The sequence below is a fragment of the Dipodomys spectabilis genome, unplaced genomic scaffold (assembly GCF_019054845.1).
Source record: "Dipodomys spectabilis isolate Male_0828 unplaced genomic scaffold, ASM1905484v1 ptg000504l, whole genome shotgun sequence".
Classification (NCBI taxonomy): domain Eukaryota; kingdom Metazoa; phylum Chordata; class Mammalia; order Rodentia; family Heteromyidae; genus Dipodomys; species Dipodomys spectabilis.
In genome coordinates, this window is record NW_024871181.1 from 3,312,501 (window position 1) to 3,334,184 (window position 21,684).

Consider the following 21,684-nt stretch of genomic DNA (forward strand, 5'->3'; position numbering starts at 1 on the left):
GGCATTGTTGGCTCCCTGTAATCCTAGCTACTCAGGAGGCTGAGAGCCGGAGGACTGAGCTAGCACTAAGCTAGCTCAGGCAGAAAAAAGTCCTTGAGACTCCATCTTCAATTCATTGGACAAAAACCAAGACTGGCGGCATGGCTCAAGTGGTTGAGTGTCAGCTAAGCACAAATGAGGCCCTGAGTTAAAAAAAAAACAAAAACCCATACTGTAAAAACAAAAATGAAGACAAACCCATTGATTGTATCTGTGCAGTAATTTTAGGCATGGAGAAGAGCAAAGCTAAAAAAGCCAGAAGGGTTTTTGTTCCTAAGGAACTTGAGAACTTTACAAGGGGGGCAGCTGGATATTAACTGGGTGGTGAGTGGAACTGGGTCACGTGACTGTCACTGAACATGGTGGGGGGTGGAGGGGGAAGGTGGAGGAGGGCTGTTCACAGGGGGCCTTGGAGAGGGTGATCCAGGCATGCAAACTGCAAGTGCAAAGGTCCTGAGGCCGGGACTAGCGGGGCGATCAGAGCTGCCAGAGCTGGGGAACAAGAAGGAGAAGAAGCAGGTGGGTGGATCAGAGGTGGCAGAAGTTGTGGTGAGCCTACTGGGAAAGCTATTTATTGCAGCAAGAGAGCAAGGGAGGCGTTGGAGGAGCAGGTGGCAGAGGGGGCATGGAGGAGGAGCCGGGGGTTCTGGAGGAATGGGGGCCACGGAGTTTCTACTCAGCCGGACCCCTGGGATCTGGAGCCGAGGTTGTTCTGGGCTCTCTGGGTGACCGGGAACCCTCTGGAGAGGGGAGGAAGGTCTCTGAGCACAACAGCTGCCCTGTCCTGGCAGAGGCCTTGGAATTTTGGCCCTCAGAAAGGCTCAGGTGGTGCCCCACAGGGCTGGGGGGGGGGGTCACCTGCAGTGCTCACCGCTGCGCAAGCTCTGTGGCAGGCAGGGCCCCAGGTCCTGTGCACCTGCTCTCCAGGCCCATAAATCTCCCGGATCAGATGCTCTGCTGAGCCGGGCCAGGCCTCGGGGGCCAGGAGTTGTTTGTGGCGGCCAAACCACTTTCGGCAGCCTAATCTCTGCACACAGTTTCACTGCAGCAGAAGTTTTAATGGGAAGGAGAGTCATTTGAAATCTTATTTGAATGCCTGGGTCCCCCTGGGGCTTGAATAATTTGTTCTTTTTATTTTGTTACTCTGTGTGTGTGTGTGCATGCGCGCATGCACGCGCGTGTGCATTTTAAATCTGCAGTGCCTGTGGGAGGGGGAGAATAATATGAGCCTGTTAGAGCTAGAATATGTTAAGAACATTTATTCACCAAGAATGGTACTCCTTTATTGTGTTTTATTATTATTATTGGTACCTTTCTTCCTGACTATAGCATAATTCGTTGAAGACGGCGGGAGGAGAGGGCCGGGAGGGGATCTGCCAGGGGCATCGGGGAGTCTGCACACATTCAGGGTGGGCGGGTGCTCGTGGGAACTGTCTTCCCAGCTGGGGTTGGACGAGATCTCAAACGATCTCGCGTTCCTCATTATGGTGGGGTCACGGGCCCACAGGAGGCATTCGTGGTGGTGGTGGGGGGCTGGGACTGTGCATTGGGAAGTGGGGACCGTGCGGGGGCCTGAGGCAGGTAGCTCTTTTTCTCTGGGGTGGCAGAGCCTGGCTCTGACTTTACCCCGGTGGGGAGGCCAGGCTCCCAGCAGCACTGTGACCCTCAGGATGGGACGGAGAAAGGAGGGAGAGGCCCCGCCCTGCTCGGCCTCCAGGGCTGTCACCGGAGCCTCTCTGTGGGCGTTTGGGATGTGGGGAGGGGCCTCCTCGGGTTTGGGGATTTTGAGAAAGGCCACCCAGGCCGTGTCGTCTGGTAGCTGTGACGGTGAAGGCCCCGCACTGGAACGGAGTCAGAGGTCAAGGCCGCGGGAGCAGGGCCGTGCCAGAGGAGCGCGGCTGGGTGTATCAACATAGCCGAATAACATTTGCGCGTGTGGGAGTACTGAGGCTTGAACTCAATGCCTGGATGCTGTCCCTGAGCTTTTTGTTGCTCGAGGCTTGTGTTCTACCACTTGAGCCGCAGCTCTACCTCCAGCGTTTTGCTGGTTGACTGGAGATGAGTCTCCTGGATTTGTAGATCTGGGCTGGCTTCGAACCACAATCTTCAGATCTCAGCTCCCCAAGTAGCTAGAATCACAGGCGTGATCACAGGCTTTCTATCAGCAAAATATTCACAGCCTCTGTCTCTCTGTTTCGCCGGCCTGCGATAGCCTAGGCCTCATAGGCCTGTGTTCATAACAGTTACCTTTTTTTTTTTCTACAAAAGCATCAGGTTCAGAGAGGTTAAGCACTGAGTTTGGTGTCACACAGCAGGCTGGAGGCTGGGTGAGGATGAGCCTAGAACCCTTCTAGGAAGGCAGAGGGGAATGGCTCTGGGGCTGGGGTGGGTGGGGCTGTACCCTGAGGTTGCTCCTCTGCTCCTGGGGGTGAGAGAGAGAGATGGTGTGCTGTGCTCAGCTGGCACTGAGCCGCACCGATGGTCCCTTGGAGTCCCAGCTGAACTCAAGCGGGAATTGTGACACCACGTTCCCCCTTCAGTGCCCCTCAGAACAGCTTCCCGGTTCGGCCTGGGCCTGGTGCTGTGGTTTTGTGTCAGGAGTAATGGTGGCCACCACTGTAGCAAGAGCTCTGTTCTTTTACTTTTTACATTCCCAGTCACAGGCAGGGGAGGGGCCACCTGGAAGGAGCAGGTCAGATGATTAAAAAAGTGTGTATGATAATAAAATGCCAGGGCTCCATGGGCCGTGTGGGTGCCGCTGGGCTCCCGTGTGTGCCGGGAGGCTCTGCCTGGGGCTGGGTCCCTGGGGCGCGCACAGCGCTCACACCCAGAGCTCCTCCCAGAGGAAGGCCGGATCCCAGGGAAGGGCACTGGGCAAAGCCTTCCATGGCGTCAGGCCTCCCTCAGCCTCTGCTTCCCCCCGTGGTGATGAGGGTAGGGGAGGAGGGCCCTGCTTCCTGTGGGGTCCGGGATGGAAAGAGGCGACATGTCAACTGTCTGCCGTGGGGGTCTCCGCCTGTCATGGAAGTCTTTTCCCTTTGCGTGGCGGGGGCCATGGTTTACGGGACGGTTTCCGGGGTCTGGTGGGTGGAGGTAATCGTGGGCCATGTTGGAGATTGTTTCCAGTGGTCAGAGGCTCAGCCGGGGGTGGGACCTGTTGGAACTGACCGCTGTGGATGTCCACCCCCGCCTCTCACTCCAGCCCCACTGGCCACGGCGCAGGTGGCCCGGACACCATCCTTGTCTGGTGGCAGCGGCCTCTCTCAGGTGATCGTCACGAGCCTGATGCAGGCTGCCTGCAAAGTGACCCCTCCCCACATCTGTCTAGCCCGTGTCTGTCTGACCCAGTGCCAGTCTCCAATAAAAGGAAGTCATAGCCAGGCCCCGGTGGCTCACGCCTATACTCCTAGCAACTCAGGAGGCTGAGATCTGAGGATCGCAGTTCAAAGCCAGCCCCGGCAGGAAAGTCCATAAGACTTGTACCTCCTACTAACCACCATAAAACTAGAAGTGGAGCTGTGTCTCAAAGTGGTAGAGCACTAGCCTTGAGCACAAAAGCTCAAGGACAGTGCCCAGGACCTGAGTTCAAGCCCCAGAACCAGCCCCCCCCCCCAAAAAAGTTCATAGCCTGGTGCCCATAGCTCATGCCTATAATTCTAGCTACTCAAGAGGCAGAGATCTAAGGATCACAAATTAGAAGCCAGATGGGGCAGGAAAGTCCATGAGACTCCTGTCTCCAATAAACCACAAAGAAGTTAGAAGTGGAGCCGTGGTTGAGGGCTAGCCTTGAGTATAAAAGCTCAGAGACAGCACCCAGGCCCTGAGTTCAAGCCCTAGGACCAACCAGACACAGACATAGACACACACACAGAGACACACAGAGACACACACACAAGTTTGCAAGTCAGGCTGGCAGCAGCACAGGGTACTTCTTTGTCATGCTAGGGTCTGGCCTGCGGGGCCTGCAGCCGCTGCCGCTCCCCCTCCCTGCCTGCTTGGCCTCTTGCTTCCGATCAGCAACCCTTACCGCCTCCTCCTTGTCGCAGGAGAGGAGAACCAGCCAGGCTGGCTGTGTCCGGACGAGGACAGGAAGAGCAAAGCCCCTTTCTGGTGTCCCATCCTGGCCTGCTGTGTTCCTGCTTTCTCCTCCCAGGCCCTCAGCCTGCAGGTGAGTGGACCTCCTATGCCCCAGGGCTGTGGCCCCATCTTGGGGGCGGGGGAGACCAGTAATTAGGCAGTGCTGAGCGCTGCCAGAGAGGCCTGGGTTCCTGTTCTAGCTCTTCAATGCCTTACTCATACACACAGCCTCTAAGGGGGGCAGGTGACCTGCCGGGCTCACAGGACCAGCTTGGGTCAGGAGAAGGGGAAATGCCATTATCTTGAGATAACAAGTAGCAGTGATCTCATGAGTTGAGGGCAGGACTCTGTCATGTACCCAGGTGAGTTTGTGGTGTGAGAATCTTGGTTAATGTCAACCGGGCGAGAGCTGGCACACAGCTACACTGCAGGCATCACCCCTGCCTGCTGGGCGCAGGGCGGCATGCTGATCATGCCTTGTCATCATCTCTTGTCTTCCTGGGGATCACACACCAATGAATGGCGCACAGAAGCTCTGTGGGTTTCATGGATTAGGAGAGATGAGGTCTAAGATGGGTGATGTCATTTAGCAGCTCAAATCTTGTTCCTCCTGATTCCAGTCCCCCGTGGTCTTTGCTCTTCACAAGCTCAGCCCCCACCGTCCCCTGTCCCCTGTGTCCTGCCAGCTCCCACGCCTCCGCACAGAGCCTCTGTCCTCCCCCACGCGATGAGGACATCTCAGCTCTGGGGACAGGAGAGCAAGCATGGACCCGGCACACATATTATCCGGTCCCCGGAGGCTGGCTGGCGGGTGGGGGCTGAGGTTCTAAACAGCCCAGAGGATACCCTTGAGATGGAAGCTCACCGTTTGTCACTGTGTTCGTGGGTCCACACCCAGAGAACTCTTGAGCACCGACTGTGTGCTAGCTCCTGGGAATGCATGTAGCGTTCGCTCTAATTGAGATAGACAGGTAACAGAAGGGAACAGAAGAGAGTAATGTGTGTTACAAAGACTATCAATACGAGCTGGGTTCCGGTGGCTCACGCCTATAATCTGAGCTAGTCAGGAGGCTGAGATCCAAGGATGGAAATTTGAAGCCAGCTGAGCAGGAAACACTGTGAGACTCTTCTCTTCAGTGAACCACCAGAGAGTTGGAGGTAGAGCTGTGGTTCCTGGCAGCCAGCCCTGGAGGAGTTGACTTTCTAACTGAGACTCACATGGCCAGAAGGACTCAGGGGACAGTTTTCTAGTCAGATCAACACAGAAGGCCCCAGTGGCTTCAGCCAGTGAGCAGGTTCGGCTGCCTGTTAGGGTGAGCTGGAAATGTCTCGGTCTGTGTCCTGCTGTTGTAGCAGCTTCCCTGAGGCGGGGTGACTTAACAAACAGCAGCCGTGTATTCGGCTCACGTTGGGGGAGGCTGGTGTCAACATCTGGAGAGGGCCTCCACGCCGGGCCCACCCTGCTGGAAGGTGCAAGGGCAGGGGTGTGTGCGTGTCTGTGTGAAACCCAGAGGACACAGGCAGATCCAGGATTTGTCAGGAACCCATGGGCAGGGTCATAGCATTCATCCATTTACCAGGCCAGAAGCTTGGTAGCCTAGTTATCTTTTAATGGCCCCCATCTCTTAATCCTCTTACAATCGCAATTAGGAGGTGTGCACTGGAGGGGACATGGAGGCAGTGGCTGGGTGTGCTGGGTCTCCCAGCCCCGCAGGATGGCATTCTCATTCATCTTTTTGATCCCTTTGAGTCCTCCTGTTTGTGTGTGAGAAGGATGAGAGGGCGTGGGAGGCTAACGAACATGCTTAGTGTGGGGGTGGGGGCGGGGAGAAGCTGAGTCAGGGAGCCCAGGCTGGGGCTGGGGAAAGGGGAGAGGTGAGCTCTGGCTTCCGCTTCTGCAGTTTGAAACAGGCACCAGCCAGGCCCCGGTGGCTCATGCCTGTCATCCTAGCTACTCAGGAGGCTGAGACCTGAGGATCTTGGTTCAAAGCCAGCCCAGGCAGGAACAGCCGTGAGACTCTCATCTCCAGTTAACCACCAGAAAAATGAGAGTTTTCTGTGGCTCAGTGGTAGAGCGCTCACCTTGGGCTGAAGAGCTCAGGGACGGTGCCTAGGCCCAGAGTTCAAGCTCCAAGACCACCAACAACAATAAAAAACAAAAACAACCAACAGAGGATACTCTTAGGAGAGAAACACAAAGGCACAATGCGTTTGCATCTCTTCATATTTATATAAAATAATATGTATATTAAATGAACTTTAAGGGGCTGGGAAGGTGGCTCAGTGATAGAGCGCTTGCCTTGCATGCATGAGGCCCTGGGTTCGATTCCTCAGCACCACATAAGCAAAAAGAAAAAAAGCCAGAAGTGGTGCTGTGGCTCAAGTGGTAGAGAGCTAGCCTTGAGCTGAAGAGCTGAGGGACTGCACCCAGGCCCAGAGTTCAGGTCCCACGACTGGACCCCCCCCCCCAAAAAAAAAAGAATGGCACCAAAAAAAAATCTCAACAATGAAGGTAAATAATAACTTAATGTGACACTTTAAAAAGAAAAAGATTCTCTGGGCACATCCCTGGTCTGAGATGGTTGTTGATTTCGTGATACAAGGCCAGGATTAGCAGTGATTTAAAAAATTTGCTCTAAGCGTGCAGAAGAGGAGCTCCTCTCTCAGGGCCGTGTGTGTGTGTGTGTGTGTGTGTGTGTGTGTGTGTGTGTGTGTGTGTGTGTGTGTGTGTGTGTGTGTGTGTGTGTGCGTGTGTGTGCGTGTGTGCCCTGACCTCCTCCACCTTCTGTACTGCATGTACAAAAAAAAAAAATCACCTTGAAATCACCTTTGGGGTATCCCCCTAAGTTTTGCACCTGTGCCCTCACGCTGCCCTGGCGGGAGCAGGGAGAGGTATGGGGTGAGCTGGGGTGTGTTGGGCAGGAACTGGGCTGACGAGAGATGGGGTTCCCTGTGGGCATTGGGTGGAGGCCTGTGCCCACAGAGCGGGGGACCTTAGGGTCTCCCCTGACTTCGGTGGAGGGGATTGGAGTCTTCCATCTCCTCCAGGATTTGCAGACCATACCTGCACCCTGACAGGTGGGATGAGGGTAAGTAGAGTCACAGATAGGCCTCTTCCTCCTCCAGGGCCTCTTGGGAAGAAAGCTGAGTCTGGGGGATGAGGCCCCTTTCTCCCCCAGTCTCATCTCCCTATGCAGAGCACCCCACCGGCCCCCCTGCAATCCTGCTGACGGAGGGAGCCCTTCACGCATCTCCGTGGGTAATGAAGCTGTGAGGGTCCCCGGGGGACCCGGCGGAGCCTGCACGGCCCCATTTGCTGGGCCCTGAGATGCCCATCCCGCTCCGCTGCGCCCGCCTCCCACCCAGACCAGACAGCTGTGCCCCATCAGCTCTGTGCCGCCAGCCGGATGAATTAGGGGTTTGGAGTGCCAGGGCCTGTCCAATTACTGCAGGAACAGATGTGAGCGCATGCCCCCTTCCCTGCCTACTGCCGGCTTGCAGGCCGGCTAATGAGAGCCCGAGACCCGGCCTGTGTCCCCCGGGGAAGGCTTGGGCAAGACCCGGCCTGGTCCCAGCAGGACGAGGTGTGTGCTGGCTCTGTTCTCTAGGGAATGGGGTGCAGGTCGCTCCTCTGTGCTGACCTCGCCACGCTCGTGCTGGGCCTCGCTGGGCCCCACAGGGGACCTGCGTGTTGGCGGTGTCTGGAGCTGCCCTGTTCTAGTTGAGTCCTGCCCAGCTGTCCTAGCTCTGGGACACCAGGGACTTGTTCCAGCCATGATGTCACCACTACGTGACATTGCACGTGACATTGGGGTCACCTTCTGTTCTCCTTGACTGGGTCGCAGTGCATTATGGTCACTGGTGCAGCCGGGAGGAAGAGGCCCCTGAGGTGTCTTGGGAGTTTCCGAGGCCTGACTTTAGGGTGCTAGAGGAGTCTCCTGCCTCCGTCTACAGGGGGTTCATTCTTGGGGGGGCTCAGGGAGGGTGTGGCATGAGCTTATCCTGCAGTAGGCTGAAGTCAGCCTGAAGGATACCCAGGAACTGACGGGAGACAGGGAGGGGTTACTGTCCACTCTGAGGTGCTCAAGCCCTGGGTGGACTCAGGGAGCTGGAACCCTGCCCTGGATAGGGTCTGGGGCCAGGCTGCTAGGCTTGGCTCTCAGCTGGATCTTCCTGGCCTCTGCTAGGTAGAACTGCTTTGTAACTGGTCATTTTCTGTTGCTCTAAGGGAGTACTTGATGCTGGGTCCTTTATAAGGAAAAGAGGGTTATTTACAAAGCTCAAGGTTTTAGTGATGTTCCGCCTCTGGTGAGGTTTAGCATGACATCATTTTAATAGTCTTATTATGATGTCATCCTAACAGGCTTAGCATGACATCATATGAAAGGTCACAGTGTGCATCGCATGGAGAGGCTGGGATGCCGGGAGGGTGCAGAGGCCAGAAGGGGTCTTTTTATAACAACCCACTCTTGAGGGAATGAATGGCGTGGTCCCCTAAGAATGACGTTAATCCCCAGGGACCTCATCGCCTTCCACCAGGCTCCACCCCCTAAAGAGCCCACCTCCGTCCATCCACACACTTCTGTCCTGGGGATCCAGCTGAGCTGTTGTGCGTGGTACTCTGTGGGGAGACCCAAGCCCTTCCTGAATTTGGTACCCTGCTGGCTCACTGTGTAGTCGCCCACCGGGGGTGCACTGCTGCAGCCTGGCCTTTTACAGCCCCACAGACCCCCTCCCCGCTCCCCCAATGAGAAGTGGGATCCCCTCTCACATGTGAGGACCCCTAGGTGGAGCCACCAAGTTGAGGTTGGAGCCCAGGTTGGCTGCACCTGAAGCTTGCTTCCCTGACTTTGGGGAAGTCTGCTTCCTGGAATGGGTGAGAAGAAGCCCAGGCCCTGGCCCGCTAAGGAGCCATTTGAGCTGTTGTCATCTTGGACCCAGCTTTGCGGTCAGCTGACATCAGTCCCTAGAGTTGCCATGGAGATGTCTGAGCCCGGGGCAGGACCACCCTTGCCTCCTCTGGGAGGGGAGGAGCTGTAGGCGGGCAGTACAAGCCCCTGGCTGCTGGGAGCTGTTAGGAAGCGGAGCAGGCAGGGACTCCAAGAGGCTGGGGTTCAGGAGGCTTTCTGCTCAGAATTGAGGGGGAGGGCTCTGTGTTCCCAGCAGGGCAGAAGTGGGCCCCCAGAGTACCGCCACTTCTGGTCTGGCACCTGGCCTTCTGGGTAGAACTCAAGCTGAAGGGATTGGAAGTTTAAGCCCTGACGCTGTCTTTGCTCCTGATTTGTTTGGTAACTTTGAGCTAGTCACGTCCTCCTCCTCACCCCTCTACCCCCTCCCCCCTCCCCCCCCCAGTTGCCCTGTGAAGAGGTTGGATGAGGCCATTAGAATTGTTAGGATATTAGAATATTCTGGCAGAGCATGGACTGGCTGGGGCCTTCCATACCAGCAGAGGGCAGCACTTGCCTAGAAAACGCACCCCATCCAACCCCCCCTCACCCCTTCCCTGCAGCCCAGACTTGGCCAGAGGCTGCTGGCTGAGTGGGGTCAGGAAGCTGGCCCCAGAGAGACCATGAAGAGCGGAGCTTGGGGCAGCAGACCCAGGAAGGAGGCACAGGTAGCTGGCGGCTCCTTTCTGCGGACCTTGTTTTTCCTCTTCAAAAGAGAGGGGTGAGCCTTAGTGGTTTTTGACAAACCTTGGAAGCTGTCCAGTTTTCAAGACTGGGCAAATGCAGGGGATCATGCAAGTCTCTTCTGGCCAGAAGGTTCTAGAAGAGAGAGTTGTCAGTATGTCGACCCTGTGACGTATGTCATTTTCCAGCCTCCAGCCTCAGAGATTCTCACTGGGGGGTTGGATAGCCCTTCAGCCCTTACTGACTAACGCCGCCTCTGCTGTCTCTTGTCTCTGCAGCTTGGGGCCCTGGTCCACAGTCCTGTCAACTGTCCCCTGCTGGGCTTCTCCGCCGTCAGCACCTCCCTTCCACAGGGCTACCTCTGGGTGAGTAGAGGGGAGCAAGGGAGGGGCTGTGGACATGGCACCATCCACAGCAGACTTCCTGGGAAAGCAATCAGAGCTGTGCAGAGGCCTGGACCAGGAGGCAGGCTGGGCACCCCACTTCATGCAGCTTTTCTGTCTCCCCATATCTGGCACAGCAGCTCCTGATTCAAATGAGCCTCCTCCCCCATGCCCCCTCGGGATGCTGAGGGCTCCCCTCTGTGCCCGAGGCTCCAGCCTTGCCATTCCCAACTCTCCTGCTCATTCCTGTTTCCAGACACCTGCACAGCACAACTGTGGCTTACCTTCCACAGCCACGTGCTCCTTGGGAGGTTGATTTATTCCTCCCTCTTTCTCCATTATCCAGCACATATCTGCCCATTGTTGTAGGCATGTATCCACCACCGTCCATCTGTCCAATTATCCATCCACCCATGAATACATGCATGTACTCATCTATATATCCACTCACCATCCATCCATCCATCCATCCATCCATCCATCCATCCATCCATCCATCCATCCATCCAGTGTGTGTCACATGTTGGACAGAGGGTGAGCATGATCGTGATCAGTTGACATGCTCCTACAGAAGAGGAGATAGAAAGCTGACGGTATTTATCGACATTAGCTCCTACCTGGCTTCCTTTTGTCCCTAACTTTTTGCCACACAACGTTATGTGCATTTGTGTGCACAGGGTGTGTGCTGGTAGGAGATGAATGCTCTCACCATATGCATCCCCCGTGCTGAGGAGCTGCTTGGGAAGGTGGGCCCAGGGAAGGAGGGGCTGGGGCCCACTGTTGACTGCATGGCGTCCTCCTGACTGGCCTCTCGGTCTCCGTCCCCAGGTTGGAGGTGGGAAGGAGGGTGCCGGGGGCCAGGTGGAGATCTTCTCTCTGAACAGACCCTCCCCACGCACTGTCAAGTCCTTCCCCCTGGCGGCCCCGGTGCTCTGCATGGAGTACATTCCGGAACCGGAGGAGGAGGCGGAGGGCTCGGAGGAGAGCCGGGCCACCACAGACCCCTCAGCTGCTATGCACCCCACCATCTGCCTTGGGCTCCAGGATGGCAGGTGAGGGTGGAGAGGAAGGGCGTGGGACTGCCGTGTGGCCCTCACATGCTGGGAGCAGCTCTATTCCAGCCAGCTGGGCCCTGTCAGGCAGCATGACAGCGTTCAGGCCACACGGCTTTGGTGTCCCAAGAATTGAATTGAACAAGTTGGGGTTCCGTATACATGTCTGTGTATCCTCAGGCGCCATGTGAGCCCTGGGACCCTTGGCTTCCAGGCTTCCAGATTCTCTCTAGGCAGGGCCACGGGGAGGCCACCGAGAAGGGACACATGGGCTTTTGGTTCCCCTAGCTGTCTCTGAGCCTTCACCCATTTGTGGCCTGCCTGCTGCTCCCTGCTGGGTGGGCAGGGTGATCTTGAGGTTCTGGGCAGCTCGGGTGATGGGGTTCCTTACCATGAGGGAGGAATCCAGTAAACATTTTTTTTGTTTTGTTTTTTGGTCTGCGTGTGGCAGTGCTGGGGCTTGAATGCAGGGCCTCAAGCTCTCTTTCGGCTTTTTCAATCAAGGCTGGTGCTCTACCACTTGAGCCATTGCCTCCGGTTCCAGCTTTGTGCTGGTTAAGTGACATGGACTCTCCTAGATTGGCCTGTCTGGGCTGACTTTACACTGTCATCCTCTGACCACAGCCTCCCAGTAGCTGGGATTAGACGCACGAGCCTCAGGCACCTGGCTCAGTCAATATGTTTTTTGTTTTTTTTTAACCAAGATAAAATTCACATAACCCCAAAGTCATCATTTAAACTTTTAAAAGTGTGCCATTCAGAGGCTTCCAGGAAGTACTGCTAGTTCTAGCACATTCTCATTACTCCTCAAAGAAGTCCCATGACCGTCTCTGGAGTGCCCTACAAATGACATCTCAGCACCTTTGCGGACCCTGTGGAGCCCTTAGGGACCCCTGTGAGGAGCCAGGGAGAGCCCTGCCCCTAACACGCCATCCATGGGGTCTGGGGGGGGGAAGGGGTCAGTCGGCTTGGGGGGAACACCAGGCTGGTGGGTGTCTGTGAGTCACGGTGCGTCCCTTCTCCCCACAGCATCCTGCTCTACGGCAGCGTCGACACGGGCACCCAGTGCCTGGCGACCTGCAGGAGCCCCGGCCCACAGCCAGTGCTGTGCCTGCGGTACAGCCCCTCCTTCCTGCTGGCCGGCCTGCAGGACGGGACCCTCGCCGCCTACCCTCGGAGCAGTGGTGAGGGCCGGTGGGTGGGGCCGGGGCCGGCCTGGGTATCAGCCGGGGGCTGCAGGAGGCAGGCGAAGGAGCGGGCACAGAGTTGGGGAAGGCAGGAAAGGAGTCATGGGCGGAAGGGTTTGAAGACCCTGAAGGCCCATGAAAGCCCCATGCCTGGTCCCTTAGATGTGAATCCTGCAGAAGTAGGGCGCTCACTGCCAGGCAGGCTGGCCAGCCCACGGGCAGGACTGGTGGGTACAGAGGAACCTGTGGTCACGGTCCTGGTCTCAGGGAGGCAAAGCCCAGGCCAGGGTCATGGTGCCTAGGAAAGGGGTGTCTGGTCTGCGTTGTATGGAGCCATCACTGCCATGACATTGAGTGTGGGGGGTCAAGCTAGTGGTGCAGGGCGCATTCATGGCTGGAACACTGTCCTGAGTCTCACTGGCTCTGCTTGGTAGATCAGGATGCCAAGGCTGTGCGTGCATGTGTGTGTGCATGTGTGTGTGTGTGTGTGTGTGCACGTACCTGGGTGACACACTTGTCACAGTCCCGTGGGGGCCTGTGCTCTGCCCTGTGCAGTGGCAGGTGAGGCTGTCCCCAGGTGACCCCAAAGAGGGGGTGACCCTGAGATCTGCCGCACCCAGCCACGTCTCCTCCCCTTGGTCCCCTCCGACACCGCTCTGATCCTGTTGCAGCGTTTTAAGTGAATGTTTGCACAGGGTTTTTTTTTTTTTTTGCTACTTGGCACTGTGTTGGTATTTTTAATTAGCTTTTGATAAGGCATTTATAGTTTTTAATTAAAGGGGGAAGAAGGAGGGAAAAATCCCTCTTGCCGTTGGAGCGTGCGTGCGAATGTAAATACAGGCTCAGATGTGTCGAGGTTTAGACGGAGCTCTAAGGGGGCCACCCACCCTCTGGCGCCCACCGCGTGCGGACCGCAAGCCTTGCCTTCTCCCTGTTGGCCTCCGGACTGCAGTTGGGTCACCTTTGGCCCTTTGCCTCTTGGCTCCTTGGTTTGGGTGCCGGGTGGGGAGTGGGGAGGGACGCGGCTTCCCTATTGCATCTTTCCCCCGCCCTGGAGGTGGCATCCAAGGTGGAAGTGTCAGTGGGCTGTCCCCCCCCCCCCCAGCACGTCTGTGCTGCTGGGGGGCTAGGGTGTCAACATAACAGATTTGGGGGGATACACGTCCCTCCGTGGCTTCTAGCCTGGAACTGGAGCCTGGCAGTTTATCAGAACCAGAGAGCTGCTATGGACCCTTGGACCCCGAATCTTATTTTCCAGCTGGAAAGAGACACTATGGCACCTCGTGACTGAGGTGTGATCTGCACCCTCCTCCTGGCCGTCCTCTCCTCTTGCCTTCCAGGAGGTTTTATGGAGGGAGACAGACAGTCTAGGCAGTATGTAAGGGGCAGATCAGGCCCCCAGCTCTCCCCGCCCACCATGAGAGTCTGATTGTGGGGGGAGGGGGGAAGCTGTGGCCCCTGATGCCGAGAACTGAAAAAGACAGCAGGCGAGCAGCGTGCTGTGGGTGGAGGGAGGAGGCTGCCGTGTTAGGCGGGTGCTGGGGGAGGGGGCGTGGGGGGGGGGGGGACGGTGGCACTAGCCAGGGTCTGGGGACAGATGGCTGGTCATGGGGTTGTCTCTGTGCTGTGAGTGGAGCAGAGCATTGCAGATGGCTGGGCGCTGCCCCCTGCTGGCTGGGGACCGGGGAAGCATGGCTGTCATGGGCTGCAGCCTTGGAGAGAGGTCTTGCCTTACCTGACATCCCCACCCCACCCAGTAGCATCCTTCAGAGGGGGCCTGGGCAGGATGGGGGTGGGGGGGTCTCTGAGGATCTGCTACACTCTGTGGGGTGGGCAGAATTCTTTCTTATGACCTCCACGTTGGCTGCGCACATGTCTGGGGCTGGACTCATGGGCCTGACCCCTGACCTGTGAGGTCAGCACTAGCTGACCAGATAGTTAATCACTTAGGCCTCTGAGACCCCCTCAGGTCGGCCCATCCATCCCAGCAGCAGATGTCAAGTTCCTCTACCTGTGCCCTGTGGGGCCTCCCCCCACCCCAGAACTCGTTTTGGGTGCCCCCTGGCGGTCACAGGGTCTGGGGCTGGGACTTGTCCAGGCCTGGCACCTGCAGCCCCAGGGGAGCCAGTACCAGTGCTGGATGGGGCCTTTGCAGATGTGTATGGTCACAGGTTTTGCCCGGGGCAAACTGGCCTCCTGACCCTAGCTAAGGGAGGGCAGGGCACACATTAAGCAGAACAGCCAGACACTAAACCGGGCACTTAGGTTCATCTCAGAGATCCCGAGGAAAAGCAGATCACAGATGACTGGAAGACTGGGGGGGGCCTCCTCTACTGACCGGCAGGGAGACTGAGGCCCCGAGAAGTATGGCACGGCAGGCTGGGGAGCCTCTGCTTACCTCTGATCATTCCTTCATTCATTATGCGCTCAAGTGTGTGCTGCCCATGAGGTACTGGGTACTGAGCAGGGTGTGCTGTCCTGGGCCAGTGCTTGAACTCAGTCACCTGGGATCCCTCTCCCTCCCATGGATTCCCCACCTCTGAGCCAGCACGGGCACCACTGGCATCCTGGGTGGACAGATTCACCTTCTGGAGTTTCAGACAACAGAAAGGAAGAACAGGCAGTAGGGACCGAGCCCCTCCCTGGGAGCAGGTCACCCCATCTCCTGGAGTGAAGCCTGTGAAGGTCAGGGGCTCAGAGCCTCACCTGTCACTCATCCTCCGGGAACGGAAGTCATTTGTCCCCTTCTGGCCTCTCAGCTTCCACGTCTCTGTGTCCTGCCCCCTGGGACCTCCAGAGCTTGGTCCCCTGTGGCTGGGGAGGAAGGGCACGGCATCGTGAAGGTGCCTTTGCTGAGGGAGGACTTTCGTCTCTCCTCGCTGGCTGTGAGGCCAGCTCCCGCCCAGATGGATGGGCTGTCATGCAGGGGGCGGATGTACACCTGTGAGCTCGTGTTCTGGAACATGTGTGTGCTTGCCCACAGCCCACCTCCTTCCCTCCCCCCTCCCAGGGCCAGGAAGGTAGGGTGAGGCTGGAATCTTAGCCTGGTGGGTAAGGCTTTGGAGGATAAAGATCCATCCCCTGTGATGCCACAAGCAAGCCAGGGCCTAGCCGGCTCAGCCTCTTGTGCAGGGCGACACGGGGGCTTCCATGAGGGCCTCCTGTCCAGCGTCCTTTTGGATACAAATTCACAAAGTGTGACCAGTTTCTCCTTGGGTCCTGAGTTGGGTCCGCTTAGACAATTTCTGGGACAGTGTGTGAAGGGCAGAGTAGCCAGCCAGTGTATGCGTGACCCTCAGGTTTGGTGGCTGTGGCCCTGCCCAGGGTGGCAGGTTGTAGGGGTGACAGCGGAGTACACCCCACATCCCCCGGACATTGTCCCAGCATGCCTAGCTGCTCTTTCTCACATTGGTCACAGCTGCTGAAGCTACAGCTTCTGGCCACAAGCACCACTGCATTTCCTTAGCCACTGGGGGGCGCTCAAAGCCCCGGGTTTCCACCTCCATGAGTGAGGGCAGATAGCTTGGGGTCACTCATCTCCACACCCCCCCTACAACTTGGGTTCTGGCCACAGAGTGGGCAGGAGGGAGGGCAAGGAGGAGGAGGAGGGGGAAGTGGAGGGGGAAGAGGAGGAGGAGGAGCAGGAGGCGGCAGTGGCTAGACAAGAGTCAGAGCTGAGTTCTAATGCTTCATGGCCCACCATCCCTTCTCAGCTGTGGGTTTCTGGGGAGCCAGGATCTGCTTCTGCAGGAAGCATGGGAAGCCAGTGAGCAGGGACAGTCATGGGGGTCCGAGGCCGAGGTGGTGGGGGCGGGGGTGGCGGAAGGCTCGCCATGTCTTGTGTCAGGACCCAGGCATCCGCGGTCGCATTCTCAGTGGAGATTCAGGTCCGCAGACCACTCTGGCCCAGCCCCGTGCATTCCCAGGCTCGGGGCCAGTGGTCTGTGGATTTGAGGGTCTCCTCATAACCTGGCGTGTTCGCTGAGCTGGGGTTCTGCCGCAGGGCACCAGGGAGGCTGGAAGTTTCCAGGGAGAGGGGGAAGGAGGACAGACCAGACGGACCCCGTAACCCCGGTGCCGTCCAGCTCTGTGGACAGCTGCACCTCTCCCTGCCAGCTGAGGGTATGCGTGGCACCCTGGACGGCATCTGGCCCGGCTCAAGCTGTCTCTGTCCCACAGGCTCTCCTAGAGAGCAGGCCTTTGCCCATTCAGTGCTGTCTTGCCAGCCCCTAGTACAAGCACCCCGTGTCTATCACTTAGCAGGGTGAGAGGTAGTGAGGGAGGGGAAGAGAGGCTTGGAAGGGCGTGGGGGAAGGGAGGGAAGGGTTCATGGGTCCCCTGGCTGTGGGTCTTAAATGGCGGGAGGCAGAGGGGCTGGGAAAGCTCCCACTGGCTGGAATGGGGACCGACGGCCTGGTGAGGGAGGGCCGCGTGGGGCCGCCGCTGACCTGTGTCCTCCTCTCCCACCAGGAGGAGTCCCCTGGGACCTGGAGAGTCCCCCGATGTGTCTGACCATAGGGCCGGGGCCCATCCGCACGCTGCTCAGCCTAGAGGATGCGGTGTGGGCCAGCTGTGGACAGAGGGTCACTGTCCTGGATTGTGCCACCCTGCAGACTCAGGTACGCTCCTGCCCTGCGACCCGGGGGCCGCCTGCCCCGCTCACCCTGCTGACCTCATGGACCCCGGGGATGGCTGGGCTGTCTCCAGTACACAACCTCAGGGGCCACCGGGAGGGAGAGTCCCATGGGCCCCGGTGGAGTGGTCCCCGTGGGGTGGCATCTGGGACTAGGGCTCAGGGCCCGTGTGTGGACTCAGCCATGTTGGGGGCGGTGCTCTAAGTGCTGTGGTGGGTGGTGGTGGGGGGCACCTGGGGTTCCTCCTTCCCTTTGCCCTGTTGCAAGTGTGGCGGACCTGGGCCTCATGCCCAGATGAAGGCCCGGTCCTAAGGCTGGGGGTGGCTTGTAGGCATGTAGTAGGCTTCCTTTTGGGGGGTGGTCACAGCTTTAAGGTGACACTGGCCAGCCAAGCAAGAGCGCCCGGCAGAGTCACAATCTTCACTTGACAAACGGAGGATCTGACGCTAGGGATTGTGTCTTAGGACCATGGCAAATGGCCAACATCCAGGGGGGGTCTGGGGGGCTGCACACCCCCCCCCCGATCTTTCTCCAGTCCTGCTGCTTGCTGCCTGAGCACCTTTGAGCTGGGAAGAAGGGACGGGGTCCCTGTCCTGGGAGCCCCTGGCCAGGGCTCTCAGATATGTGAGTTTATGTGTGTGCTGTGTAGGATAAATGAACTCACATGCTTATGAAGGTCGAGTTCCCCTTACAGCCCAGGCTCAGAAGAGCAGACCTGTCGTTGCTCAGTTATCACGGAGACCTGACAGCCAGGCGTGCGAACCCAGAGCTGGCTGGCCCACGACCCGGGGCCTGACCCCGAGGGCAGAGGGGAGCCGCTGTCCCAGCCCAGAGGGGTCGGCAGGGAGATCCTCTCTTCTTGGTCTCTGCGTTCTCCTCAGACTTTTGCCACACTGGGTGAGGCCCACTCACCGGGGGAGCATACGCACCCCTGTAGCTCTTGTCTAAATGTTCATCCCGTCTGAGGATGGGAGGGGCAGGGGTGGGGTGGGTGGAAGGCTCAGGCCCTGAGAGCTCCTGGAAAGGGAGAACATTTTCAGAGCTGGAGTGTGGGGAGGCGGCCTAGGAGGCTGGGGGCGTGGCCGAGGAGGCTGGGGGCGTGGCCGAGGAGGCTGGGGGCGTGGCCGAGGAGGCTGGGGGCGTGGCAGTGGGGGGGAGTCCAGGGGGCCCTCTGGGGTGCAGAGTGGTGGTTGGTGGCTGAGGGGTCTGAGGTGGGCAGCAGGTGGGGCTGAGCCTGCCCCCACACGGCCCCCTCTGCCTGTAGGACCCCACCCTGTGCTCACTGTCCTGCTCAGAGTCCAGCCTCTTCCGGGCTCCCGGCCGGCCAGCCTCAGTGCTGCCTGTGCTCTGCCTGCCCATTGCCCACAACCACCTCCAGCCCCCAGGCTGGCCGGTCCCACGCTGGCCTCCATGGTCCCAGCCTGGCCTGGCCCTCCCGGGGCCCTGGCTGCCTCTTTCCCTGAGCTGGCCTGGGCTAGGCACCCGTACGGGCCATCATGGCTGACGCCTGTGACAGCCCATGCTCCCTGGTCCTGGGTGGCTGTGGGAGGGGGACTGGGGCATCTCCAGGAAACCCAGGAGGGCGCAGTGGCTCAAGGGTGGCGGCAGCAGTGAGGGTAAACTAGGAATCTTGGTCACTCGAGAGCTTTCCCGGACATCTTCCACCAGGGGAAGCCACCATTGCTACTGTGTAAGGGTCAGGCACCGAGCTCACAAAGCCTCAAGGTAACTCTGCAACATGTACTAGTTGCATTGTACAGATGAGTAAACAGGCACAGAGAGGTTAAGTCACTTGCCCAAAGCCACACAGCTACAGAAGCAGGGTTGGGGTGGTGGTGGTGGTGTTAGGCTGGCAGTCTGGGTAGGAGGGAGGCCCCGTCCTCCGTCCACACTGCTGGCACTCCATTTGTGGTCCCCATCAGAGTCCCTGTGGGGAATTCCCGTGGGAGTCGGGCTTTTCCTCACACATCTTCTGGCCACCAGTCACCCCTCGTTCACATTTGTCTCCCTGTGTCTGGCTGGGATGGCAGGAGCAGGTGCTTGTCTGCAGCAGTTGTGGGGGGCAGATGCAGGGTGAGTTGCCTCCCCCACCCTCCCCCCCAGATAAAGCCCCTGCTCTTTGGGGGCCCCAAGTCCCGTGTGCAGAGAAAGCCTTGGGCTGTAAGCCTCAGCTGGGTCATGGGGCCCAGGCCCGCAGGACCCGGGAGGCAGGGGCAGGATCCTGAGCTGGTAGGGGAGGGGCACAGGAGAGCGTGGACACTGTGGCTGGGCAGAGGAAAGCACTGTCCTCAAGTCCAGGCCAGGGACAGCTTCCTGAGGGGGGAGGAGGGGTTCTGAGCTGGGGACTGTCCCCCTCGGCCCACCCAGCCCTGCCTCTGCGCGCCTTGCCCGGCTGTCCCTAACCTTGGTATCCTGTGTCCTGCAGAGATGTCACACAAGCGCACACACACACACACACACACGCACGCATGCACACACACACGCACACATGCACGCATGCACGCATGCACGGTGACACTTGCCTACCAACAGCTTGTTCAACCCCTTGATCCCAGCAGAGGCCGGATGGGGCCTGTTAAATAATAAGGTAGCTCCATGGGGCCTGTGTCAACATTGCGCCCTCCTCGCCCGTTATCGAGATGGCCACCTTCAACGCGTAATCCATCCGTCTGGAGTTCATTTCCCACGATCGCTGGAGGCGAAGCTGGCTGTGGGATGATGGTTGCATGTTAATTAACACACACACACACACACACACACACACACACACACATACACACACACACAGAGCAAACCTATTGAGGACAGACTGATGGTAGGCTTGCAGTGTTGGGGTGAGCTCCCCTGAGCTGGAGTGCCCAGGGGTTGGGCAGAACCTCTTCCTGATACCAATGGCCTGAGGCAGAGAGGGAGCTGGGGCCGGGGCTGGGGCTGTGGGCATCACCCTGCTCCTAGATCCCTGCAATGCTGCAGAGGGACCAGCCAGGCCCAGCTCACAGATGGACAGTGGACCGGGGCCAGGCCTGTCTCCTAGCCCGCAGCTGCCGGCCCTGCTGGTGACTCTCACCCATGCCCAGCATCTCCCCTGCCAGGCCTTTGCCTGCCCCTCCCTCACAGGTCACAGCTAAGCCGCCACCTGCCCAAGGAGGCCGTCCTGAGCCGCAGCTCCCGAGTCACCTCCATCCCCGCCCCGGTCCTGGCTTAGAGTGTCCCCGGGGTTTACAGCCATGCTGACCGTCAGTTCCTTTTAGAAGCCATTTCCTCGATGGCTGTTTTCTGCACCTCTGCTTCCTCCTCCCCGGTGGCCAGGGCCAGGCAGGGCGCAGCCTCCAGCCTGCCTTCTTCCTTCCCTGTAGGGCTGTCTCTGTGGGACAGGCCCCGGCTGTCCTCCAGGATAGAAAGCTGAGCCTGGGCCAATGGAGGTTTGGGGTGCCTGGGTTGGTTGAAGCGTCCCCGGGGGAGGTGGGGGTGTGTGTGGAACCGGGGGGGGGGGGGGCGGAGGAGAAGGGAGAGTTAGATCCTGCCTCTGCAGTGCCCGGCGCTGCTCTAGAATGTTCAGGCCCTGGGATGGCAGTGGGGAGGATGTCTGTGCCACTCAGGAGCTGGGGTCCCCAGACATGTCCTGTTTCCTGTGCCCCCAGAGCCAGGCCTGGCACAGCTGGAGCCGTCCTGCAGGCTGCAGAGCCCGGCTCTGCCACCCTGGCTCCTGACCCTGCCTGGAACTCCCTGGAGCCCAGGGCGGGTGGGCTTGGACACGGGCCGAGCTCCCACAGATGGGGCTGTAAGGGGGGATTCACTGAGTCAGCCCTTCCCCTGGGAGGCTGCCTCCACTGCCCAGCCTGAGAGCCACCTGCCTGGATCGTCCGACCCGCGTGCACATCCGCTGACCCAGCACTTGACTTCTGCTAGCTTTAACGAGAGAGCAGAGCGGCTCCCAGGGCCGGAGCTTGGTCCCCGCTGGACCTGGAGTCCAGTCTTGCTTGTTGTCACTCAGTACGGCAGAGGAGAAACTTCTCTGCCTTCCTGGACACTCCCAGCCCCCCTTAACCCCCTGCCCACCTCCACGTGCACCCGGCTTACCCACCCTTAATTTTCACGTTTAGTGCCCAAACTTAGTTTGCATGTATTAGCCGTCGTAAATCCATCTGGGCCTCGTGACTCGCCATGAATAATGCATCTCTGGGCTGTATTAGTTTTCTGTCTCCCATCTTATTTATGACACGAAACGGGTGGGAATTTGCAAAAGCGAAAGCCAGGCGTGCGCAAGGCTTCTTGGGTAATGGTATGCAAATTGGTGAGAGTGTGAAAAGATTTACCAAGTCCTCCTCTAGCACTCGGTGGAAGCAACCCCACGTTGGAGCCACAGGACCAGCGGGGGTCTGGGGTCACGCCATTCCTTGGAGACAGCTCTGTTCAACAGTGGGGACTGCCACTGCGTGCCCCCCGCCCTGTGTGGTACCATGGGCCCCAGTGCGTCCTGTGGGCTTGTGGCCTTGTGCCATCTGCTTGGCGAGGCCCGGAGCTTGCTTGTGGTGTCTGCCTGGGCACGACGCTGTGCTGGAGACTGAGCAGAGGCAAAGAGGGGACTCCTGACTCCCACTGAAGGACAGCCTGGGGAGATGGAGGACCAGGCCAGCGGCTGCCCACCCAGGGCAGCGTAGGTGCCCTGGACAAGGGGCTTT

The 21,684-nt window shown here is 58.7% G+C and overlaps 1 protein-coding gene across 5 annotated transcripts in view; it reads left to right on the plus strand.

Moving 5' to 3' along the window:
- Positions 1–21,684, plus strand: part of Arhgef10l (Rho guanine nucleotide exchange factor 10 like) — a 124,103-nt gene that overhangs the window by 84,205 nt on the left and 18,214 nt on the right. For all 5 annotated transcript variants that reach the window (XM_042669736.1, XM_042669737.1, XM_042669738.1 and 2 more), the window contains 5 exons: positions 4,086–4,207; positions 10,025–10,111; positions 10,958–11,181; positions 12,211–12,365; positions 16,839–16,987. In XM_042669736.1, the coding sequence (XP_042525670.1) occupies positions 4,086–4,207; positions 10,025–10,111; positions 10,958–11,181; positions 12,211–12,365; positions 16,839–16,987 (737 nt within the window). The remainder of the gene's footprint in view (positions 1–4,085; positions 4,208–10,024; positions 10,112–10,957; positions 11,182–12,210; positions 12,366–16,838; positions 16,988–21,684) is intronic.